The sequence below is a fragment of the Ovis canadensis genome, chromosome 9, assembly GCF_042477335.2.
Source record: "Ovis canadensis isolate MfBH-ARS-UI-01 breed Bighorn chromosome 9, ARS-UI_OviCan_v2, whole genome shotgun sequence".
In the NCBI taxonomy this organism is placed as follows: Eukaryota; Metazoa; Chordata; class Mammalia; order Artiodactyla; family Bovidae; genus Ovis; species Ovis canadensis.
Window position 1 is genome coordinate 55,447,047 of NC_091253.1, and position 25,437 is coordinate 55,472,483.

The following is a 25,437-nucleotide window of genomic DNA, read 5'->3' on the forward strand; positions in this document are numbered from 1 at the left end:
GTCATGCATGGATGTGAGAGTTGGACTGTGAAGAAGGCTGAGTGCCGAAGAATTGATGCTTTTGAAGTGTGGTGTTGGAGAAGACTCTTGAGAGTCCCTTGGACTGCAAGGAGATCCAACCAGTCCATTCTGAAGGAGATCAGCCCTGGGATTTCTTTGGAAGGAATGATGCCAAAGCTGAAACTCCAGTACTTTGGCCACCTCATTGGAAAAGACTCTGATGCTGGGAGGGATTGGGGGCAGGAGGAGAAGGGTCTGACCGAGGATGAGATGGCTGGTTGGCATCACTGACTTGATGGACGTGAGTCTGAGTGAACTCCGAGAGATGGTGATGGACAGGGAGGCCTGGCGTGCTGTGATTCATGGGGTCACAAAGAGTCGGACAGGACTGAGAGACTGAACTGAACTGAACTGAACTGAACTGAACTGAACTTTCTTGATGGTAACCTTTGCATCAAAAAAGTGTTTATTTTTGATGACATACAGTTTATTTGTGTGTGTGTGTGTGCTTTTGACAACATATCTAAGGAAGCTTTAATCCAGTATCCTTAAGACATATACCTTTGTTTTTTCATAAAATTTTATAGTGTTAGATCTTAACTTTGAGATCCATTTTGAGTTAGGTTTTGAATGTAGTATGGTAGAAGTCCAACTTCATTCCTTTGCATGTGGATATTCAGTTACCTCAACACCATTTGATAGAAATATTGATGAAAGTATTGATCAACACAACTTGATGAAAATTTTGAATTACTTTGACACTTCTGTCTAAAATCAAGTCAACATAAATGTGAGGCTTTATTTCTGGACTCTAGATTTGGTTCATTCCTATGTATGTCTGTTCTTATGCCAGTACCACACTGTTTTGGCTATAGCTTTTTACTAAGTTTTGAAATAAGGAAGTGTGAGTCTTCCCCTTCACTCTTTTTTCAAGACCATTTTGGTTATTCTGGATCTCTCACATTTCCATATGATTTTAAGATGAGCTTGCCAATTTTTTTAAGTAAGCCAGTTGGAGTTCTGATGGGAATTGTGTTGAATCTGTAGATCAGATGGAGAGTATTGCCATCTTAACAATCTATGAATACAGGGTATTGTTCATTTTATTTAGATTTTCTTTTACTTGTTTTAACAATGTACTTCTAAGTACTGGCTAGTCTGAGGGAGTACCCTCTGTCCCCAGTCAGAAATGTTCTCAAGATGTTAAACATCAAAGACAAAAACTGTTTTATGTCAGTTACATGTGGAAGGTAAAGAATAATACAAACGAATGTAACGCAAAACAGAAACGAAGTCACATGTCTAGAGAACAGACTTGCAGTTACCAAAGGGGAGAGGAAGTGGAGAGGAACAAGTTAGGGCTATGGGATTAATAGATATAAACTACTATATATAAATAAATTAGCAATATACTGTATAGCACAGAGAATTTTACCCTTATCTTGTAATAATTTATAATCCCATATAACCTGCAAAAATACTGAATCACTATGTTGTACACCTAAAACAAACATAATATTGTAAATCACCTATACTTCCAATAAAAAATAATGAAAAGATGTCAAACATCATAATATACAGAAAATTGTAAAATGTAAACAATACAAAGTCTAACTTTAGAGCCCATACTTCTAAACATTCTCCAATATTACCTCTTTTATTCTACAATTAGTGAGGAATTACCAAAAAATTATATTAAAACATTGCAAGAGGTATTACAAACACATACCTCTTCCTACTCTTGAAAAATATGAGATTGATCAGTTGCATTATAAGTGTATTCAATGGCATAACTGAATATTGTTCCAAAGAGAAGTAGCTATGAAAGTCAGAACATTACCAAAAAAAAAAAAAAAAAGCAATTGAAATGTTGATGAGTAATCAAAGCAATTAAAACAGAAATTGTTCTTAGGTAATGAAATGAAAGAACACATGCTTCCAAATAAGACAGACTTGAATTCGGATTTTGTTTTTCCCACCAACTAGTTGGGTATGTTACTACACTGCTCTGGGTTGTGGTTCTATCCTCTGTAAAATGCAGTGATAATAGTGGGTGAGGGATTTTCTGGCAGTCCAGCGGTTAGGATGCCATGCTTCCACTTCCAGGGGCATAGGTTGGATTCCTGGTCAGGAACTAAGATCCAGCATGACTTGCCTGGCAGGGCAAACAGAAAAGAGTAATCGTGGCCACAAAAGTGTAGCTGTGTATACAGCTGACTGAAAATTCAATCTCAAGTTTGACACAAAAGTCAGGTTAACTACCTTTGAGAAAGTTACACTCTGAGGGAGATGGAAATGTCAGTGGACACTTAAGCTGTGGCAAGTGGCTAAAATACTGAACAAATACAGAGACCATTTATTTTTGCTTAGAAGCAGATAAGACACATACTCAAAAAATTCAGTCTTGCATTTTTTTATTTCCTAAGGTGCTAGTCTGTGAGTGCCTAATTTTAATTTTTCACTGGAGGGAAACTATTTTGAAATTAAATATTAGGAAATGTAAAAGGTTAACCATATTTCTTTGTCCTCAGCTTAAATTCCAAAATAGCCTTAGTGTCATTGCTTTTTTAAGGCAAGTTTTTACATAATGCCACTTTATTAAAGATAATGAAATGAAAAGGAATAAATAAATGAGTTTTTTGGATAATATTTTTGGCAAAACAGATCATGTGAGTCAGTATATGCTGAGAGTAAGGAATGGCCATTCTAAAATAAATGAAATCTTGGGTTCAGTGTCAGAAATTTGATACTAAACTACGCCTAGGTATATGACTGTCAGGGGCAAGCCTTTTCAGACAAAAGGATCTTAAAATACATGTTGGAAGACAGATGTTGCAGAAAACAATTGTCATCAATTCTAGTCGATTGGTTTTTACTGATCAACAATTCTGTACTTCTGTTTCAGGCTCAGGCTTCAAGATGAAAAACTCTCCTTTAAAAATGAAAAGAAGAAAAGTTAAGAAATGGCAAATTGAAGAACAGAGACTCAAGTAAAACACACAAAGGCAAGTTAATGCTGTCAACTTATTGGAATGCTATGTTTAAATACTTCATAAATATTTAGAAGAATTGTGTATTGAACAAAATCAATGAACTTTATTATGCATGAAAAGGAGGACTCAGACATAAATGACTGAGGACCTGATTATTAGATATGCAACACGGTTACCTTGGCTTCCTTTGTGATTTAGATGGTAAAGAATCTGCCTGCAATTAAGGAGACCTGGGTTCCATACCTGGATCGAGAATATCCCCTGGAGAAGGAAATGGCTATCCACTCCAGTATTCTTGCCTGGAGAATCCCATGGACAGAGGAGCCTGGCAGGCTACAGTCCATGGGGCTGCAAAGAGTTGGGCATTACGGAGTGACTAACACAGACACATACACGTGATTACCTAATAAATTATCAGCATTTAATTAATTCATTCTCTCCTTCCTCCGTTCTTCCATCTGTCCACCCATCCATGAATTCATTCATTTGTTCATTTAGCTTTTAGCTTTCTAATCCTCCCAGACAAAGTAAGTTTAGCTGCTATTCTTCATGACCTCATCAGAAACATTTCACGGCAGATATACAATAATTCAGTGTGAGTCTCTCACATATATGGAACTTAGCAAAAAAACTTAGACCTTACAAAAGAGACATCTCTAATTCTCGGGACTAAAACCACCAGAGGGCTGGAGGTGGGGTGGGTATTTTTCATAGGAAATGGACCAATATTTGCTTGGGAAGGAGAAAAGTTGCTGATGCTTTGGGTACCATGGCTTACAGAGTGTTTTTGCAGAGAGCTGCCATACTCTTTTAAATTTAAATTCCCCCTAGGCAATGGTGGGTCCACTAATTCTGCTAAAATGTACCTTTAGCCTTTAGCGCTGTGGTGGTTGTGATGTGCCACGTTATGGCTGAGCATTAGTGGCATTTACAGGGATGTGTGCTTGAGAAATAGGTCCCGTGTTACTTATTCCTTGATAGCTAGATTGGAGCAATAGCACATCCAGTCCTAGGCAGAGTGCCTGGCTCCCCAGGGTGTACACCAAGTAGAACTGCTTTCCTTTCTAAGTCATCTTTTATTTGCTCAATCTGCTCTCATTCCTCCTCCATTTCAATAAATTCAGTATCATGGTACAGTATTCTGTAGCAGTTTTCATTGTTTAAGCTATGTTTCTTAACAAAGGCTCTCACTACGATGAAAAAGCATTCGGAAATCATTTTGGAAATTATAAGCAAAAAGCATGTCAGGGTTAAAGTTTATTGAAAATGAGTATATCAAAGATATCTGCAGTTTGATATCTGTAGATTTCCTTTCCATGATTCATGATGTAGTGCAAATATATAAAAAGTTATTGATACAAAGCATTTTAGATGGTGATTGCTTGTAAACATGCCACATATTAAAAGCTAAATGGGGAAATTAAAGAGATAGAAATGTTACCTGAGAATATTTAAATGTGGAAATTAAAGTGGTATTCCCTGAGACGGCTGGATGGCAGGATTTCACAAGCTGACAGTATCATTTGAGTTCTCAGTTTAGGAGGTCCAGTGAGTCAATATTATCAGTTCAATCAGTGTCAATGTGACTGCTTAGTATTATGCGAACTCTCAAGAGACACATATAAGCCAATTTGCCAAAGTTTTCATTTAGTATGGGACCAGAAATTACATGGATATCTGCCACCCTGGTTACCTCCTTCCTAATATAAACATAGCAGTGAGGTCAAAGCAGCCATCAAGATACCTGTGGTCCAAACAAATTCAGTACAAAGGAAATGACACAAGTGGTCAGAGCTTTGGGAGACAATATAGTGATGTTTAAGACACTACCTCAGTTCAGATATGGACTCTGCTACTAACTAGCTGGGACCCTGGACAAATTGCTTATCCTCTGTATGTCTCAGTTGCCTCATCTGAATAAAACGGGATAATAGTGGTAACTACTTCAGGATGTTGTTTTGAGGATGAAATGACCTAGTGCAGTGTAGAAAGTGCTTATAACATTACCTGGTACATAAGCCATACTGTATATGTGCTCATCATTTGAATTCATTCTGAGAAGCATTTCAGGCAGAAATGAAGAAAACTAGCTAGCTCTCTATGACCACCCTCTCTTAATGACCCTCTCTTAATGTTTCATTTGTGCTGGGTCCTGTGGCTTTTTGTCCTGCTCGATAGGTGTGGATAATTACCACAATGTTTCTCTTGGTTCTCCTTTTACCAGGCTTCATGTGGAAACCTTTCATCCCTTATAAGTAATTTCTTATGTAGAGTAATCCATTTGAGTAGATAATTTTATATTACACTCTATACTCACCTTTGTTGTTGTTTAGTTGCTAAGTTGTGTCTGATTCTTTGGATGGTAGCCCACCAGGCTTCTCTGTCCGTGGGATTTCCCAGGCACGAATACTGGAGTGGGTATTCACCTTATAGCTGTCTTTATTATTTTTTTACAGCTCTCTTTTTGAATTTAGAAGTACTTTTCTTATTTTCTTTAGTTAAGAGACTTTCATATCCTGCCTTACGACTTTGATTTGCAAGACATTCTTTCTACTTAGGAATTCTTCAGATAAACTGGTTTAATACAGCTTATGTGAATTTTGCAAGTCCATGTCTTAGGGATTTGATAATGCTAGTGGTGATAATGAAGATGACATGATGACAATAACAATATTATCACTATCTTTTATTGAATCTTTGCTGTGTACCTGGCTTCATATTAATGCTTCCTATATTAGTTCATGAAATACTAATAATAAACTCATGAACTAGGTACTGTTTATCTTCGGTTTATACATGAGGATGCTGTGACTAGAGAGGTTAAGTAACTTGCTCGACATCACACAGGTAATAAATGGCAAAACCTAGATTCTATCCTGAGCTAGAACTCCAAGGTCAGCGTTCTCAGTGATGATGCTGATAGATTCTCAAATAATGCCCCCCCCCTCACCCTCGCTTTCAGCTGCATTTGAACCACCAACTAAGAGCAAACAAGAAAACACTCTCTACATTTTTCTGAGGTGATATTAAAGAGAGAATCAAATTCAAGGGAGACCTAAATGATCCTTCACACATACTAACACAGATATGGGTCCTTAGGCTAATTAAAAACCTAGCATTATGTTGAAATCAGTCTTTATAACTGAAAGTATATGGAACTATGTGAAATGATAGTATTTTGATGCATTAGCATCAAAATATACCCAGGCATCTTTGGAATTGTTCCCTGAAATGTGTATTTTGAAAGTTTCCATCTATGGCATATCCCATCATGTGGTTTAAGCCATAATTATCAGTCATTTTCTATACAAAGGATATTTGGAAAGTTCCTCAGTCAGGACTATATTCCTATCTCCAGGTCTCTGCTTTATCTCTTCCATTTCAGTCTCTGATGCTGTCTCTCCACTTAATTACTCAAAAATTAAAATCCTGCATGATACACTGAGGTCTTTGGAAAAATAGTTGTCTGAGTTTGTTTTAAAGTAGCAAGGTGAGCAAGATACAGGAAGGGGGCAAATATGCTTCAGGCCAGCCTAAATTCAATGTACTGGTATTGGTATAGAACTTCTCTGTCTTCTTATTTCAATATTTAATTAATTTCAGGGGATTACATTGTTTATAATTCCTAATTAGGCCTACTGGCCTTCACTATTGTTCTCTTGTCTCTAATCAGAAATCATTTGTTTCGGGAGCTATGCAGAGTGGAGTTAGACGAGGGCTTTTAGAACATTCTATAAATTGGATTCTGTATATTTGTAAATTATGCTGATAAGCACTTTTGTAGCACAATGAGGTCAAGACAGTCTCATCGAAAATGGCCTTTTCGTGCTGTACTCAAGCCAAAAAAAGGGAAAAGATCATAAAGGTACTATGTTATGTTTGCAAAAGAAATTCAATGCAGGACAGTGGTTACTTTTTGACAGTGGTTACTTTCAGCCAATCTTAAAGTGACTAAATGAAGTAAATTCTCAAAAGGTACAGAATTTAATTAAAGATATATTTATGAAAAACATATTGTATGAAAATATACAATGTTACATCCTATAAAGCACAGAGAAATATTAAGATACAGTTCATGATTTTAAAGAGTTTGTAATTTAAAAGAGAGACTAAAGATACGCATGCAATTAATTAAATAGAAGAAGACAGAATATAAATGCCCTTTGTCAGAGGCACAGTTTGGCCTAAAAGAACATAGCTGGATTAAATTTATCTACTAAAATTTAATTCATTCATTTAACTACTATTTATTGAGTGCCTACTATGTGCCAGGTCTGGAGATATAGCCCTTGCTACCAAGGGATGCTGATTTTCGGAAATGAAATTCTTGACTAATTTTCAGGATACAGGGCAAAAAATGGAAGTAGCTTTAGCTTTGGAGTTTGAAAATACGGAATCAAAACCTGGCCCTATCAATTATTCATTGGGTGACTTAAGCAAATAATTTATAATCCTTTTAGCTTTATTGCAGAAATTAGAGGGTCATCTTTGATTCCCTCTTCTAATTTCATCCTAAATAAAGGTAATCAACAAATCAGTCTTTCACTGTTCCTTGAATGTTTTCTATCCTCCCCATGTTTTTATCCCCAGTCCAAAGTCTCGCCCTCATGATTTGTTTGTGGATTCCATACCTTAAATTAGGTTTGGATTAGTTTTGTTTACAGATTCTAAATTAGTTTTGTTCTTCCCATATCATTTTTCTTCAATCTATCATGCATGTTGTAACCAAAGCAATCTTTTTAAAACTTTTCCCCGAGTATAACAGTCCTCTCTTCAAAACTCTTCGGTCTTGTCTCATCACCCAGGAAATGCAAGTCTGTATTTCTTAGGAAGTAAGACCTTTAGTGAGCTGAACTCTGCTTACATTTTTAACCACACATGCCAATCTTCTTCCATATCCACCCTATGTTTCTCTAACCACCAGCATGCTTTATGCCTGTATACCTTTGCTCACGCTATTTTTTTTTTTTTAATTTTGGTTTGTTTTTGTTTTCTTGGCTGCACCACACATGGGATCTTAGTTCCCCAGGGATTGAACTGTTCCCCTGTCCCCTGCATTGGGAGTGTGGAGTCGCAACCAAAGCAATTTTTTTTTTTTAATGCCAAAGTTTGAAATTTCATCCTCATTCTCACTTCACCAATCCTATCTAGAAAACTTTAAAATTTTATTGTTCCTTTGATCCTTTACTCAAATGCAATCTTCTTTACAGAGCATTCCTTGATGATATGGGCACAGGTAATTTTTTCATTCTTTAGTACTCACACAGCATATTGTATGTATCTATGTTTTATGTGTTTTATGTATATAAATACATATTTTATGTATAATGTATATGTTGGCACAATACATTATACTGTCATTATCCTTGTATATACCAATTGTCTCAAAAAGACTGAACAACTGAGAAAAAGACAAGGCCCGTCACGTTTGAATTCTCACTTCTAATGTAACGTCTACCAAGACAGGTTGTGCAATGAATATTTATTTTAGTAATGAAGTTTGGGGAAAAGTGGAAAGAACCAAGTGCTTTGTGGAAGAGATGGTATTTAAGGCCTTGAAAAACTTCTGAAATATTTTATGAATTTAAAAAAATATAATTTGGGGATGTCTAGTGTTTTAATATATATATATACACATAAATACTATATATATCTTCATCATCTTCCCTTTACTGCTTAAGTATTTTGCCAGAAAAACTGTCTTTTCCATTCAAGGCCCTGGATGCAGTACTCTGAGCATGGTGAAGACTTATTAAGTAGGTTAATAGTCTGATTTAAAGAAGCATTTTCCTCATGTCTCTTTAAGAAAGGTACCATTCTGAGTCTCTGGTACTATGTGATATTTGAAAATGCCTGACTTTTTAGCTGAGTCATATTAGGTATACTATACAATACCTAATATCAAATAAAACGCTGATATTCACTCTATATATTTAATTTCTCCTGAACATGCTAAAAAATATGTAAGTAAGTAGGCCTTTGATCGTCAGTTGAATATATGTGATAACCCTGGGTACCTCACTGCTATTCAGTTTAGTTCTCCCTGGGCAGATAACCTGAGTCTGGCTGTGAAAGTATTAACTTGGGCATCTTTCCAATGCAAATCATGTCTATTTCAGGTTATCAATGATGGTTATGCTCTTAGGTATTCTGGCAGGTTTCTTATCTGAATTTTGAAATAGAATTAACAATACCTTCTGGGATATTCCATTCCTTACTAGTGCATGTTTCTACTTAAGTACTACTTAAAGTACTACTTACATTCCTTTAAAATACAGATAAGGGACTTTCCTGGTGGTCTGGTGGTTAAGACTTCCCCTTCCAAAGCAGAGGGTGTGGGTTTGATCCCTGGTTGGGGAACTAAGACCACACATGCCTGGAATCCAAACAGCAAAAACATAAAACAGAAGCAATATTATAACAGGTTCAATAAAGACTTTAAAAATGGTCCATATAGAAACAATCTTAAAAAATTAATTAATACAAAAAATTTAAAATGTACAGATGAAAAACCACTGACACCAAAAAAGATATTATGAATATCTTTATTCATATCATATGAATATCATATTCATATTCATATGAATATCTTTATTCAGAAACCCAGAACATAGTGGCTGGCAAAAGACAAGGAAATCTATACTCTTGCAGTCTACTTTAGGATAAATATTCCCTTCATTTTAAACCATGTTTTCTAAAATCTTATTATTTTGGCAGCACATCATGGTTAGGAGACAGAGAAGTCGGCTTTGGAGGCTTCATTGAGTTTTCTTTTTTCCACAAGAAAGAGAACTTATGAAGGAGCCTCTGCTGCCTGGAGATCTTCCCTTATAAACCCCTGCATAATAAAGTTATTGGCTAAATTCGAGGAGCTCAGCAAAGCAGCTCAGTATTCTTGCCTGAAAAGTCCCATGGCCAGAGGAGCCTGGCCAACTACAGTCCAAAAGGTCGCAAAGAGTCAGACACCACTAAGCGACTGAGCACATAGGCACACACACAGGAAGCATCTAAAGGAAACATCGTTGAGTGCAATCCTGTAGTACTGGGGATGCAGCTATAGATATATAGCCATAATTATGTGTGTGTGGTAATCCACATGAGGATTAGGAAGGCAAACTGGAAGGAGAGGCTAGCTTGCTTTCATCGCTTTCCTCCAGTCAAAACCTTTGTGTGTCTGTACTTTGGGAGTTTTCAGCGGGATTCTGAGCCCATCGACCCGCTCTAAGCTAAGCCAGACGGCCTGATGGACGGCTACCTCATGTTCGTGGTACACCCTCAGACCCACGCTCCTTCTCACAACTCTGTCCACCTTGGACCCTGAGCTGGTGGAGGTGCGAGGAGAGGCTCAGAAGGAGTGGTGTGGACAACCCCTTTCCGAATGCCTTTGCAGCTGCCAAAGAGTAGCCAACAAGCGCCAGATTTACGTGCACTTTGAAAGAAGCATCTCCACCATTGGCTTTCCGAGCGGCGCTGTCGCTAGGGAGCGGCGGGCGGGCAGGGCAAGCCGAGACCCGGGAGCAGCCCGGCCGGGTGTTCCCTTCACTTGGGCGAGAGCGCCGCCGCGGGCGGGCGCGGACACGCACGCACACGCGCGCTCCCCGCGGGTTCGAGCCCCGCAGCCCCGGTCCGCCCGAGGGCGCCCCCGGGCGCGTGCTTTAAGCAGAGCCGCACCTCTCAGCTTGCCGCGCGCCCCCTGATTCCCGCCGCCGCCGCCCGGAGGAGAAAGGAAGCGGGAGCCTACGCTCCAGGTCCCCCGGCGCGGGCGCTGCGGAGAGCTGCGGGCTTGGGGAGGAGGAGGAGAACGCGGTGAATGAGTGCCCGCCTCGCTTCCGAGTTGTGTGAGTTGGCGGCGCCGCGCCCCAGCTTCCGGCTCTCGGAGCCCCACGCGCTCGCTGCTCCCGCAGCTGCAGCCCACGCCCGCGCCCGGAGCCCCAGCTCACCGCTCCGGGGGAGCCCAGGCTCCCGAGCTCCCGGCCCAGCCCCAGTCCAGCGGAAAGCAGGGGTGTCCCCCGGCAGAGGCGCACGGTCGCACCCTCTCCCGCTACCTCCGTGGCCCTTCGGTCTCTTCATGGCCTCGCATCAGCAATCCCGGATCCAGGCTTACCTGGAGAAGAACAGGATCGGTCCGCTGTTTGAGGTGAGGCGCTGGGATGCGGGCGGCTCCGTTTGTCTTAGGAAGAAGGGGTGCAGAACACCCCGGAGGGAAGTACGGGGAGAGAAGGGAGACACCGGAGGGGCGCCCCCGTGGCCCCGCTTCTCTGGCATTTGCTCTGCCCAGGCCAGGTGTCCTGGAACGCGGCCGCGCGGTCACCTTTTCAGTTACCTGGGCGCGGACAGGTGAACTCTGGGAGGGCCAGCCTGACCCAGGCAGGGATAGTTTGAGGTGTCTGACTGTCCTGTACCGCTCGCCACATGCACAGGGCCCCTGACAGGCTGAGACGGATGGATGCACACACTCAGTCTTACACACGCTCACTTTTTTCCTGGAATTCACACTGTCTTGCGCGTTGCTTTCTTTTTTTTTTCCTGTTCCAAATGTGGGCAGTAGTAGAACCCGAAAAAGGTGGAGGAGGTGCTTAGCAGTGTGATGGAATAAGGTTAACCGGGAGAAAACTGAATTGATAGGGAGTAGGTTTCAGCAGGTGCGGGCGTGTTGAATGAAATTGTCCAGCTGAGGCGCTGACATTGGTCTCTGGATGGAAAAAAAAAAAAAAAAAAAGCCCTTTGCATTGCAGCCCCTACCTGTGCTGGGATGGGGGTAGGGGGAAGAAAAGGGGGCGGAGAAAGGTTCGGGAAAAGCACAGGCATATTTATGGGAAGGAGACGTGGGACTCTGAGCTGTTTTTTTCTCGCCATCAGAGGACTGATGACAAAATACTGTAGAGCGGGAGAACAGGAGAGAATGACTGAAAGCCAACAGGGGCAGAGCGTCCCACCGGTGGCCAGGGCTCTGGGCAGCTGCAGAGACCGGCCGGGAGGGGGTCCCCACGGCCCCGTGCTCTCTGGTTCAGCCGGCCAGTTGGGCACCGACCTGCTGTGAGAGGATGTGGGGAGGGGATCGAGATTGCCCACTCCCCACAATAAACCCCAAAACATTGTGGTCATTTTTGAATTTTACATGACCGCAGTGTTTTAAGACTGAAACGCGGCAAGAGGAAGAGCTAAGCGGAGGATGGAGCACCTTGGCTAGGACAGATGAAAGGAGAATGACATCTGCAGGAAAAACGAGGGTGCAAATTAATGTCCCATCACAGAAAGGGAGCAGACAAGGGTATGATCATAACCGGTTTCACGTTACCAAGATTTTCAAGATCTCTTATTTTTCTGACCAACTTTTAAGTTAACGATGTACTGTCTTGAGATATGCAACCATTATTTCAACCCAAACTCATTGTTGTAGAGTATTCATAAAGTCCTACAGTATATATATTGATTCTTGTTTTTGCCAACAGTGTGAACAAAGGAAGTCCACAAAAGCAGAGTATTAATAGAATATTAACAGAATTGCTGGAGCTACTTGAATTCCTTTCTTTGCCTGTAGTCTAAAGATTAGAGACTATATACAATTTTGTATATATATATTAAATTATGTATATACATATACTAAATATACCTACATATATTTAAAGGAGAAACATAATAACCCTCTGTGGCACAGTTGATTACATCAAAAGAAACATAAATACATTTGGAATGTTCTCTAGAATATAAAGTATAGTTTTTAATAGATGCTGTTGGTGTTTGTTAACTTTTAAAATTCCCCATATTCTCTCCAAGTGATAATAATAGAGTTTGGAATATAGGTAAATGTTCTACATAATTAGGAAATAGATCCAACTTGGTTTTTATTAAATGTTCACATTTTCAGGCACTGACTAGCTAATTCCACTGATAAATTGTAAGTGATGGTAAAGTTGGGTCATGAAGTGTTAGACCTCCTCACTAAAAAACAAACAAGGACAGAATTATACACTTTGTATTTTATTGATTTGGGGGAGTAACATATTACATATATTCCTCTATTAGCTTGGATTACAGTTTGAGTAGTTAATTTTTTAAGGTTGATGTGCACTCTAAGTGATTAAAGGGAGAAAATGGATAAGTTCTCTTCTATTTGAAGAAGAGTTCCTTATGCAACAGTTTTTTTTTTTTAATCATGAGAGAGCTTAGTTTTTGAGAGTAGAATTACATATACTTTACAAAATTGGAAAATCTCATACTAGAAAATTAATGAAACTAGTGTAAAATGGACATATTGATCTATCATTCTTCTCAAAGCTCTCAGGACTTTAGTTAATGGTGCTCATAAAAACTGCTTCAGGAGATCAGAACAGGAGCTGAGGCATCTGAATGTAGTAGAATGTAGAACAAAGGACTGTCACATATTTAATTCTTGGGCCACATTGTAAGAAACAATGATATAAGCTAAAATCTCCATTTACCAATCACAAATTGAAATTGTTAGGTGATGCCAGGTTTTATTATCTGTGCTTTGCTGTGATGTGTGTGTGTGTGTGTGTATGTGTATGTGTGTGTCTGTGTGTGTGTGTGTGTGTGTTGAGACACTGGAGTTGGTGACATAGGCTTACTTTAGTTTTGAAAATATACAGAACCAGACAGTACCTTCCCTTTAAAGATCTTGTTAGGACTGTTTTAAGAAAACACATTGGAGTGAGACACTTTAAAGACAGCACATGAATGTTACTTAAAACAGTAGCAAGGGTAACATATACTGGTTGTGAGAACACTTGTATCTTTTTTTTAACCTGTACAGGTTATTTACTTAGTTAATTTCTTACTTAGTTTACTTATTTCTAACATTTTGTCACTGAAAATTATTCGTTGGGATGGTGCTCAGGGCAGTCGTATATCTTGGTTCAAGCATGGTCACACTCACAAAGTCGCACTCACACTTGTGTGTGACTGACACGCACAAGTGTGGGAAATCCTACACCATGTAAAATCACTTGCATGTGGAATCTAAAAAAGAAAAATGATACAAATGAGCTTATTTACAAAACAGAAACAGATCCACAGATGTAGAAAACAAATTCATGGTTACCAAAGGGGGAGAGGGGGAGGGAGGGATTAATTAGGAGTTTGCAATCAACAGATACACACCACTGTATATAAAAGAAACAACAAGCTATATAGCACAGAGAACTCTACTCAATATCTTGTAACGACCCATAATGGAAAAGAATTTGAAGAAGATTATATATTCATATATATATATATACACATAGTCATATGAATCACTTTGCTGTGTACCTGTGTACATTGTAATCAACTATACTTCAGTTTAAGAAAGCAGGGGTAACAAGGCCACCCCTGTAATAAAATCCATGCCAAGAGACATCATAATGAAATTTCTAGGGAAAAAAGGAGATTAAAATCTTGAAAGCAGCCAGAGAAATGCAACACTGTCCCTATAGAGGAAAAAACAATTAGAATGACACCAGATTTGTCATCATACCCATGGAGGTCAGGAGGCAATGGAACAGTATTTTTCAAGTGCTGAAAAAATATAAAAAGAATCTAGAATTCTATAGAGAAAACATCCTTCAGAAATAAAAGGGAAACCAAGAAAATTTGTCATCAGCAGTCCTTCTTGAAAAGTACGGCTAAAGGAATTTCTCTAAACAGAAAGGCAACGATAAAAGAAGAAGGAAGTTTAGAACATCAGGAAAGAGAAAGAACATGGAGAGAGCAAAAATACAAATGAGTACAGATAGTACAAAAATGAGTACAGGTAATACCTTTTCCTTCTCCTCTCGAATTTACTAAATTATGTATGATTGAAGTTCTAATTATGACAATGCCAGATGTGGTTCTAAATGTATATAGAAGAAATACTTAGAAAATTGTATTATTAATATAATCAGGGAAGAGAAAAGGGGTACAAAGGAGGTAAGGTTTCTGTTCTTTACTTGAGCTGGTAAAATGACAACACCTGTTGATTAATTCTGCATGTATAATATAATATGTAGTATGTACATGTGTGCTCAGTTTCTTAGTTGTGTCTGACTCTTCGTGACCCCATGGACTATAGCCCACCAGGCTCCTCTGTCCATGGAGATTCTCCATTCAAGAATATGGGAGTGGGTTGCCAATTCCTCCTCCAGCGGATCTTCCCAACCCAGGAATTGAACCTGAGTCTCTTGTGTCTCCCATATTGACAGGCAGATTCTTTATGTAACACTGCACCACCTGGGAAGCCTCAGTTCAGTTCAGGTCAGTCACTCAGTTGTGTCCGACTCTTTGCAACCCCTTTAACTAAGCACACCAGGCCTCCTTGTCCATCACTAACTCCCGGAGCCTACCGAAACTCCGTTGAGTCGGTGATGCCATCCAACCATCTCATCCTCTGTCACCCCTTCTCCTCCTGCCCTCAATCTTTCCCAGCATCAGGGTCTTTTCAAATGAGTCAGCTCTTTGCATCAGGTGGCCAAAGTATTGGAGTTTCAGCTTCAACATCAGTCCTTCCAATGAAAACCTAGGACTGATCTCCTTTAGGATGGACTGGTTGGATCTCCTTGCAGTCCAAGGGACTCTCAAGAGTCTTCTCTAACACCACAGTTTAAAGCATCAATTCTTTGGCAGTTGGCTCTCTTTATAGTCCAACTCTCACATCCATACATGACTACTGGAAAAACCATAGCCTTGATTAGATGAAGCTTTGTTGCTTTGAATATGCTGTCTAGGTTGGTCATAACTTTCCTTCCAAGGAGTGTCTTTTAATTCCATGGCTGCAGTCACCATCTGCAGTGATTTTGGAGCCCCCAGAAATAAAGTCAGCCACTGTTTCCACTGGTTCCCCATCTAATTGCCATGAAATGATGGGACCAGATGCCATGATCTTAGTTTTCTGAATGTTGAGCTTTAAGCCAGCTTTTTCACTCTCCTCTTTCACTTTCATCAAGAGGCTGTTAAGATCTTCACTTTGTGCCATAAGGGTGGTGTTACCTGCACATCTGAGGTTACTGGTATTTCTCCTGGCAATCTTGACTCCAGCTTGTGCTTTCTCCAGCCCAGCGTTTCTCATGATGTACTCTGAGTATAAGTTAAATAAGCAGGGTGACAATATACAGCCTTGACGTACTCCTTTTCCTATTTGGAAACAGTCTGTTGTTCCATGTCCAGTTCTAACTGTTGCCTCCTGACCTGCATACACATTTCTCAAGAGGCAGGTCAGGTAGTCTGGTATTCCCATCTCTTACAGAATTTTCCACAGTTTATTGTGATCCACACAGTCAAAGGCTTTGGCATAGTCAATAAAGCAGAAATAGATGTTTTTCTGGAACTCTCTTGCTTTTTCAATGATCCAGCAGATGTTGGCAATTTGATTTCTGGGTCCTCTGCCTTTTCTAAAGCCAGGTTGAACATATGGAAGTTCATGGTTCACATATTGCTGAAGCCTGGATTGGGGAATTTTGGACATTACTTTACCAGTGTGTGAGATGAGTGCAATTGTGCAGTAGTTTGAGCATTCTTTGGCATTGCGTTTCCTTGGGATTGGAATGAAAACTGACTTTTTCCAGTCCTGTGGCCACTGCTGAGTTTTCCAAATTTGCTGACATATTGAGTGCAGCACTTTCACAGCATCATCTTTTAGGAGTTGAAATACTAGGGCAAGTAAAAAATCTATACAATAAGATGCCGTCAAAAAATATAGGTAAATAAAAAAGAAATTTTAAAAAATGTGAAAATAACTCACAGGAACAGGAAAATGGAGAAAAAGAAAGAACAAACAGAAAAAAAAAAGGCAGGCTTTAGTCCTAATATGTCAAAAATTGAATGCAAATGGTCTAAATATACCAGTTAAAAGATAGATTGTCAGAATGGATTAAAAACACGATCCAACTAAATGCTATCTCTAAGAAACTACTAAAATATAATATGCATATGTATATATATATGTTGTTGTTCAGTTGTGAAGTCATATTTGCTTCTTTGTGATCCCATGGACTGCAGCGTGCCAGGCTTGCCTGTCCTTCACTGTCTCCCAGAGATTGCTCAAATTGATGTCCATTGAGTCAGTGATGCTATCTAACCATCTCATCGTCTGCTGCACAGGTGACAAATACTCTGCTTTTTGGAAGCTCACAGAAAGTCTTAGCTTTTGCAGAATTATTTTCATTCTAACCCTCACTTAACATTAAGTTAAGACTTTGAGGCCTGTGTACACTTGGCTACATCTCATTGCTACGGTCTAGAGATTGGTCAGGAATCCAAGACAGAGATCAGAGTCACTCGGTTTGTGAATAGTTCAGTTTTGAGAAATAATATTTAGAGAAGAATTCCTGAAGTGCATTATGTTCTCAAGGTATTAAAAGTGTATTTTAGGATACATTTAGTTGAGCAATGATTTGGATACCCAGTCTGCATAAAGTTGCCCCATGAAAGAATTACTTTTGCTGAGCTGAACTGTGGAGTGATTTCAGAAACTGCCACTGAGAGTCATTTTTCAAATTAGACTATGATAATGCATATTTTGTCTACTATGGGATGTATGGAGTGGCATGCTCATAACATTAGGCAGCATCTTTTGTAAGAACTACTGCACATTTTAATAATGTCAAAAATAGTATGTAAACATTCTGAATTGTGTACCTATAAGTATTTCCTCCCCCCCCTTTTTTTTTGTCATAGGTTTCTGGAAAACTCATAGCCTGATGATAGTCGGAATGTAGGCCATCATCATGACGACTCATACACTCATTCCTTTTCCCGTATTGTCATTTGTTTTACTTTATCTTTTCCCTCCCACTTTCTGTTAATGCCATTTGATCATAATTTCTGCTTCTTTGGAGAGTGCCTTCAATTCTTTCTGAAATAAGGCTGAATACAAGTTTGATATAAATCACAAAGTGACCCACCAATAATCTGAATAAATTAGGTGCATTACAGGATATATTTGAATGATGTTTCCTATTGATACACACTCTCACTGACTTTCTTTTTGGAAATACTTCTTTGGCTTCTTCCGGATTGTTTAGGGAGAATTTATTTGCAGGATGATGTCTCCTGGGATGAGTCTATTGAGGAGCAGAGATGAAGCTTCCTAAAAGGCAAGATCTGAGACTCAGGGTCTTTGCTTGGTCTGTTTTCTCTGCGTGAAAGTTTTCCCCTCATCTCCTGTGCTAGCTTCTCTTCCATTCAGACGTTTAAATATCTCATCAAAGAGGCTCTCACAGATAACTTTTTTTTTTGGCCATACTGCCTGGCTGGTGGGATCTTAGTCCCTTGGCACTGAAAGTGCAGAGTCCTAGCCACTGGGCTACTAGGGATTTCCCACAGACCATTCAGTCTAACAGCTTCCCAGTTAGTCTCCATCATACAACACTGTTTTATTTCCATACTCATCAATCTCTGGTGTTTTTTCTTATTCATTTGTTCAATATTTGACTCTCCCTTGTAAATATATCCTCCACGAGGAAAGGGACTTGGTCTCCCTTGTTCTGACTTATCCCAGTGATACACAGTAGCCCATTTCTTGCAGCTGGCTTTCATTCTTATTCCTCTTACCAAACATTCAAAAAAGTTAAATAAACCTCTCCCCAGGTAGGATATTTTAGAGCCATTAAAAATGTAGAAGAAATGAGTTCAAGATTACATTTGCAATATTTTTATAACTGTATTTGACATATAAAAAGAATGGAAATAATAATGGTTTATAGTTTTTATATAAGGTACCAAGTTGATAGGCACTTTTTGCTCCCATAAACCATCCAGTTTTTCAAGCTCTCTGAATTACTGCACTGTTTCTTATTTCTTTTAGTATGAAGTTCTTTATTTAATGTCGTTTCATCTTCTAGAGGCCCTTACTGAGGCCCATGTGAGGACTCTATTTGCATGTTGATGGTACTTTTCTTGCCAGTCAGATCCTTTATGGAGAGTTTTGGCAGAGGTTGGGAGGAAAACACTAATAGAGTTGATGAAATTAGAAATGATGATGTTGAGAGAACAGGAGCAGGTAGAGTGAAAATGAGGACCAGGTGAGTAGAAATGGTACCAGGTGGGGAGGTGGAAAGGAGTGAGTCAAACATTTTCAGAAACAACCCTTGAACCATGCCATGCTCACTCCCTCAGCTTCTTTTTAAGCACTTTATTAACACAGAACTGTGGATTTTACCTGCTAACTGGCTTCACAAAACTTTATTTCATCCTGTGCACTAGATCCTTGTCAGAATACTCAGGAATCAATTGCCCTAAGCATGAAGAGGCTTTAAAACTGAGATAGCCTTAAGAAGGTGACCAAAAGCTTTGTAGAGGAAATACACTGCATTTCATTTGGACATGAAAGGCCAGACTGGTCTTCCCTGGTGGCTCAGATGGTAAAGAATCTGCCTGCAATGCAGGAGACCCGGGTCGGTTCCTGGATCAGGAAGACCCCCTGGAGAAGGGAATGACAGCCCACGCCAGTATTCTTGCATGGGAAATCCCATGGACAGAAGAGCCTGGTGTGCTACAGTCCACAGGGTCGCAAGCAGTTGGACATGACTGAGCGTCTGAAACTAACTTACTTACTTATAAGGCCAGACTGAACTCTGCTGTCACATCAATGGGTTGATACATGGCCCACCCTACAGATATTTTTGAGTGGGTACTGTTTGAAAAGCTTTTCTATGTAGAACATCTTTTAGGTGCCTTAAACTCGAAGTGACAAGAAAGGAGCTGGATCATCACAAGAAGCCCTGCTGTCCTTGCGTCTTTGTTTCAGTGGTGGTTTAAGAATTATTCCCAAGACCCAGGTATCTTTCTCTCCTCCCTTTCCTTCCACAAATATGTCCAGTGAATTATCAAATCCTTTCAGTGAGATCTTATGAAAAGACTATCGTGTAAAACACTGTCCTTTCTCTTTGCATCATCACCAACATAATCCTGGCACCTGCACAAGTCCATTGTATTGCCCTGTCCTGATCCATTCTACATGTGGCTAACACTGACCATCCAAACAGTGCTATTTACCATGTATTTCTCTACTAAAAAATAAATATATGGGCTCTCTGATGGTTCAGCAGTAAAGAATCTACAATAGAAGAGATGCAGGTTTGATCCATGAGTCAGGAAGGTATCCTGGAAAAGGAAATTGCAACCCACTCCAGTATTCTTGCCTGGAGAGTCCCATGGACAGAGAAGCTTGGTGGGCTGCAGTCCATGGGGGTCGCAAAGAGTCGGACGCAACTTAGTGACTAAACAGCAACAACAAAATACGCTGTTCTCCACTCACTATGGTCATGCCTCTTAAATAAGAGCATGCATGGATTATGACAGATGCCTATAACCATGAACAAAATGTAAGGTTCATGTAAATTTTCAAAGTATTCAAACTTTAGAGAATTTTCAAGCTTACATTGTGTCATGTTTGGCACTGCATCCAGATGATAAAATCACAGGGCTGGGCCTCTGAAGATGCAAAGATTTTGAAACACTGAATTATGGGATAAATTCCAAACCAGGGTGGCATTCAAAGTCCTCCAACATCTACTTAATCATGGTTTTCATTGTCTCTTCAGTGGTAGCCAGGCTAGTTTGTCCAGTTGCCCCAAGACATGTAATACCAAGTCTTTGCTTGACATTCTTTCTACATGGAATATTTTCCCTTTCTTCTATAATGTCATAGACTAGGTTCCTTGGGAAGCATACGCTGAAGTGGAGATTTGCAAGCGGAGGTTTAATTGTGGGATGCTTATGGGAGAAGCAGCTTGAAGGGAGTGAGGGGAGTGGGTTTGAGTAGAGGGGGAAGTAAGAGAAAAGTTGGGCTTTCTGGGTAGCTCAAATGGTAAAGAATCTGCCTGCAATGCAGGAGACCTGGGTTCAGTCCCTGGGTGGGAAGATCCCCTGGAGAAGGGCTTGGCAACCCACTCCAGTATTCTTGCCTGGAAAATTCCATGGACAGAGGATCCTGGTGGGCTACAGTCCATGGGGTTGCAAAGGGCACACACAGAGGAAGAATATACTCCAGGGCAGTGACAACAGAGTCCTCAGCTGAGCACGCAGGGAGGATTACCTCAGGAGTCCTGGAACTGGAAGACCCTTCAGGGTTGTTCCAATAAAAGCCTAAGGGTCAGCCCTTTGTATTCCAGTCATTAGAAGCAGGCTTCCAACAGAGAGAGAATGTGACCTTGGATGAGGCAGCTGCCTTCTGTGCAAGGACAGTTCTGGGCAATGCCTCAGGTGAGAGGCTTTCAGAGTCAACACTCCTGGCAGCTGGCAGAATGAGCTTTTGTTTTTGAATGAAGTATCTGGACACATACCCCGATGTCTACTGCAGCAAGTCCCCTACATGCGAATGAGCTCTGTTTTGCTTTAAGTCCAGCAAAGTTGGCCTAGGTACCCAACTAATGCAATTGAGTATATAGTACTTTACTGTAATATGTTTATAATACTTTTAACACAAATGATACATAAAATAAACAAACACAAAAATAAAGCATTTTTAATCTTACAGTACGTGCCAAGTTTTTCATTTGTGTCTGACTCTTTGAGACCCTGTGGACTGTAGCTCACCAGGCTTCTCTGTCCATGGGGATTTTCCAGACAAGAATACTGGAGTGGATTGCCATGCCAGACTCCAGGGGATCTTCCTGATCCAGAGGTCAAACCCTTGTCTCTTAAGTCTCTTCCATTGGCAGGTGGGTTCTTTATCACTAGCACCACCTGGGAAGCACCAATCTTACAGTACAGTACCTTGAAAAGTACAGTAGTACAGTATAACAGCTGGCACACAAGGCCTGGCATCTAGTAACAGGCAAGAAGAGTTACTGACTGGAGAAGAGAGAGGAGGTGGAACTTGGTAGACCTGAAGAATCCAGCAGTAGGAGACGGAGGGCAGGCTGCAGTTTCACTCACACCTGACTTTGATGGAACATGTTTGCATCTTTGAAAGTTTGCGACTTGAAGGTCTGAGTGTAGGGAATTTACTGTACCCTCCCTTTTCAACATGTGCCGCTCACCAGGGTATAGTTAAGCTAAGCCTCTTTCATTAAATATGTTTGTACTCTCCTAAGTTCCCTAGATTTTCCGTTTCTGTGAACTCCTTTTGTATTTGGGGGCCAAGCCACTCATTTTTGTGGTTAACCACGTTGTTACTTCACTACTTTCTGGGTTATGATTTGTCTTTCTAAACATATTGTTGGCTTTTTCCTCCAATTTTTGTTTCCAGAGTATCTAACTTGTAGTATAGGCATCATAGAAGTTAATTGAATGCTTGTCGAATGAGTAAATGCGTAAAAACTGCATGGTCTTCAGAAACAGAAAGTAGTCTTTATACACAAAGTAGGCAAAACCTTTCGACTCTTTCTAAGCTTCACAATGAAAAATATGCAAAGACCTCAAAGAAGGTTAAAAGAAGACCTACAGAGATAAAAGAAATTAAAATCTGTGTAATCAGCTGTGTGAGTCAACTGATCCCCTCATTTGTGTGTGTGACAGACTGATTTTGATTTTCTGTTGTTTATAAGGTTATCCTTGTAGGTACAAATATTGTAATTGGTGTAAAGTTAAAACATGTCTGTTTATATGACTCCATTCAATCTATGCGAGCATGAGGAAGATGAGGCAGAAATAAAGGGCATCGTTTTTTGTTTGTTGAATTGATTGCCTTCTATCTCTTAAAGGGGCTTCCCTGGTGGCTCAGATGGTAAAGAATCCTCCTGCCAATGCAGGAGACTGGAGTTCTGTCACTGGGTTGGGATGATCCCCTAGAGAAGGGAATGGCTACCCACCCCAGTATTCTTGCCTAGAGAATCCCATGGACAGAGAAGCCTGGCAGGCTACAGTCCATGGGGTTGCAAAGGGTCGGGCATGACTAAGTGACTAAGTACACTCCCAAAGGGTTTACATCTGAGTTTCTTAAATGGAGGGTGTTTTTTTCTTTTTTCTTTTTTTCTCACAATGTCTCATATCGACTAAATAATGAAGATTATTCATTAAAACCATAGCATATGTACTATGGTTTAATTCCCAACTTGAAGTTTTCTTCATTAACCCCGAGATTTTATCATTGAATATACAGTGGAGTCCACACTTGCTTTTCATTAATGTAGAACAAATGTATCAGTGAGCTACAGATAGATAAATTAATCATTCTTTATGCTGGACCAGTGAAGATGCTGGCAAAACTATATTGATTGGTTTGCTTTCTTCTGTATTTTAGTATATATTTGAAAGTGCAATTTGGGAAAACTGTTGAGCTTAGTGAAGTCCTGACACAAGAGGGTTTCAGGTCCAACCTATTCTGTTAGAAAGAAGCAAAAGGAGGTGTTACCACTGCTAATTTTCTGAGATTGGACTAGAAAGTGGAATTCATTATGATGAAGAAAGGTTTTAATTTTTATTTTAAATGTGCATCTAGGAACATGCCAAATTCCCATGGACAAAGGAGCCTGGTAGACTGCAGTCCATGGGGTCGTGAAGAGTCAGACATGACTGAGCAACTTCCCTTTTACTTTTCACTTTCATGCATTGGAGAAGGAAATGGCAACCCACTCCCGTGTTCTTGCCTGGAGAATCCCAGGGACGGGGGAGCCTGGTGGGCTGCCGTTTATGGGGTCACACAGAGTCGAACACGGCAGAAGTGACTTAGCAGTAGCCTGAAATTATTTTGAATTTTCCTTTGTAGCCAACTGTATTGCTTGTGAAAATGATAATGTCATTTGTTTCTTTCTAGTCATTTTAAGTTTTCTCTTTTTCTCAGTCTTCATATGGTGGCTGTTATTAGTGGAAAAAAAGAAAAATGGCCTTTTTTTTCTTTTCAGTCTCAGTAGTTTTTGTCTTTTTTTTCTTCTTCTGTGTCTTATTCTCTTGACTAAGATCCCTAATACAGTGTTGAATAGAAGTGGTAATACTTTTTGTTTTTTGACTGTGTCCTGATTTAAGAAGAAAAAAGCTCTGGGAAAGACTAGAGATCTCTTCAAGAAAATTAGAGATACTAAGGGAACATTTCATGCAAAGATGGGCACAATAAAGGACAGAAATGGTATGGCTCTAACAGAAGCAGAAAATATTAAGAAGAATACACAGAAGGACTATACAGAAAAGATCTTCATGATCCAGATAACCACGTGATGGTGTGATCACTCACCTAGAGTCAGACATCCTGGAATGTGATGTCAAGTGGGCCTTAGGAAGCATCACTACGAATAAAGCTAGTGGAAGTGATGGAATTCCAGTTGAGCTATTTCAAATCCTAAAAGATGATACTGTGAAAGTGTTACACTCAAAATGCCAACAAATTTGGAAAACTCAGCAGTGGCCACAGGACTGGAAAAAGTCAGTTTTTATTCCAATCCCAAAGAAAGGCAAAGCCAAAGAATGCTCAAACTACCACACAATTGTACTCATCTCACACGCTAGCAAAGGAATGCTCAAAATTCTCCAAGCCACACTTTAATAGTACATGAACCGCGAATTTCCAGATGTTCAAGCTGGATTTAGAAAAGGCAGAGGGACCAGAGATCAAATTGCCAACAACCATTGGATCTTTGAAAAAGCCAAGAGAGTTCCAGAAAAACACCTACTTTATTAGTTATGCCAAAGCCTTTGACTATGTGGATCACAACAAACTGTGGAAAATTCTTAAAGAGATGGGAATACCAACCCACCTTACCTGCCTCCTGAGAAATCTGTATGCAGATCAAGAAGCAGATTAGAACCAGACATGGAACAGAGGACTGGTTCCAAATTGGGAAAGGAGTACGTCAAGGCTGTATATTGTCACCCCTGCTTATTTAACTTATATACAGAGTACATCATGCAAAATGCTGGGCTGGATGAAGCACAAGCTGGAATCAAGATTGCCAGGGGAAATATCAATAACCTCAGATACAGATGGCACTACCCTATGGCAGAAAGCAAAGAATAACTGAAGAGCCTCTTGATGAAAGTGAAAGAGGAGAGTGAAAAAGTTAGTTAAAACTCAACATTCAAAAAACAAAGATCATGGCATCTGGTCCCATCACTTCATGGCAAATAGATGGGGAAAAAAGTGGAAAATGGTGGGGAAAAAAGTGGAAACAGTGACAGACTTCATTTTCTTAGGCTCCAGAATCGCTGCAGATGGTGATGCAGCCATGAAATTAAAAGACACTTGCTCCTTGGAAGAAATGCTACAACCAACCTAGACAGCATATTAAAAAGCAGAGACTTCACTTTCCCAACAAAGGTCTGTCTAGTCAAAGCTATGGTTTTTCTAGTAGTCTTGTATGGATGTGAGAGTTGGACTATAAAGAAAGCTGAGTGCTGAAGAATTGATGCTTTTGAACTGTGGTGTTGGAGGAGACTCTTGAGAATCCCTTGGACAGGAAGGAGATCAAGCCAGTCAATCCTAAAAGAAATCAGTCCTGAATATTCATTGGAAGGACTGATGCTGAAGCTGAAACTCCAATACTTTGGTTTCCTGATGTGAAGAACTGACTTATTGGAAAAGACCCTGATGCTG

At 40.0% G+C, this 25,437-nt stretch overlaps 1 protein-coding gene and 1 long non-coding RNA gene across 5 annotated transcripts in view; one reads left to right on the forward strand and one right to left on the reverse strand.

The window, feature by feature from the left end:
- Nucleotides 1-2,397: 2,397 nt before the first annotated feature.
- LOC138445820 (uncharacterized) lies at nucleotides 2,398-11,487 on the reverse strand. Its single transcript, XR_011259008.1, has 3 exons — nucleotides 11,098-11,487; nucleotides 9,255-9,369; nucleotides 2,398-2,932 (listed from the first exon to the last, which is right to left on the reverse strand). It is a non-coding gene; the product is annotated as an uncharacterized lncRNA (long non-coding RNA).
- The window catches only part of C9H8orf34 (chromosome 9 C8orf34 homolog), a 337,664-nt gene continuing 322,716 nt past the window's right edge, over nucleotides 10,490-25,437 (forward strand). For all 4 annotated transcript variants that reach the window (XM_069600208.1, XM_069600210.1, XM_069600209.1 and 1 more), the window contains exon 1: nucleotides 10,490-11,130. In XM_069600208.1, the coding sequence (XP_069456309.1) occupies nucleotides 10,804-11,130 (327 nt within the window). In that variant the 5' untranslated portion in view covers nucleotides 10,490-10,803. The remainder of the gene's footprint in view (nucleotides 11,131-25,437) is intronic.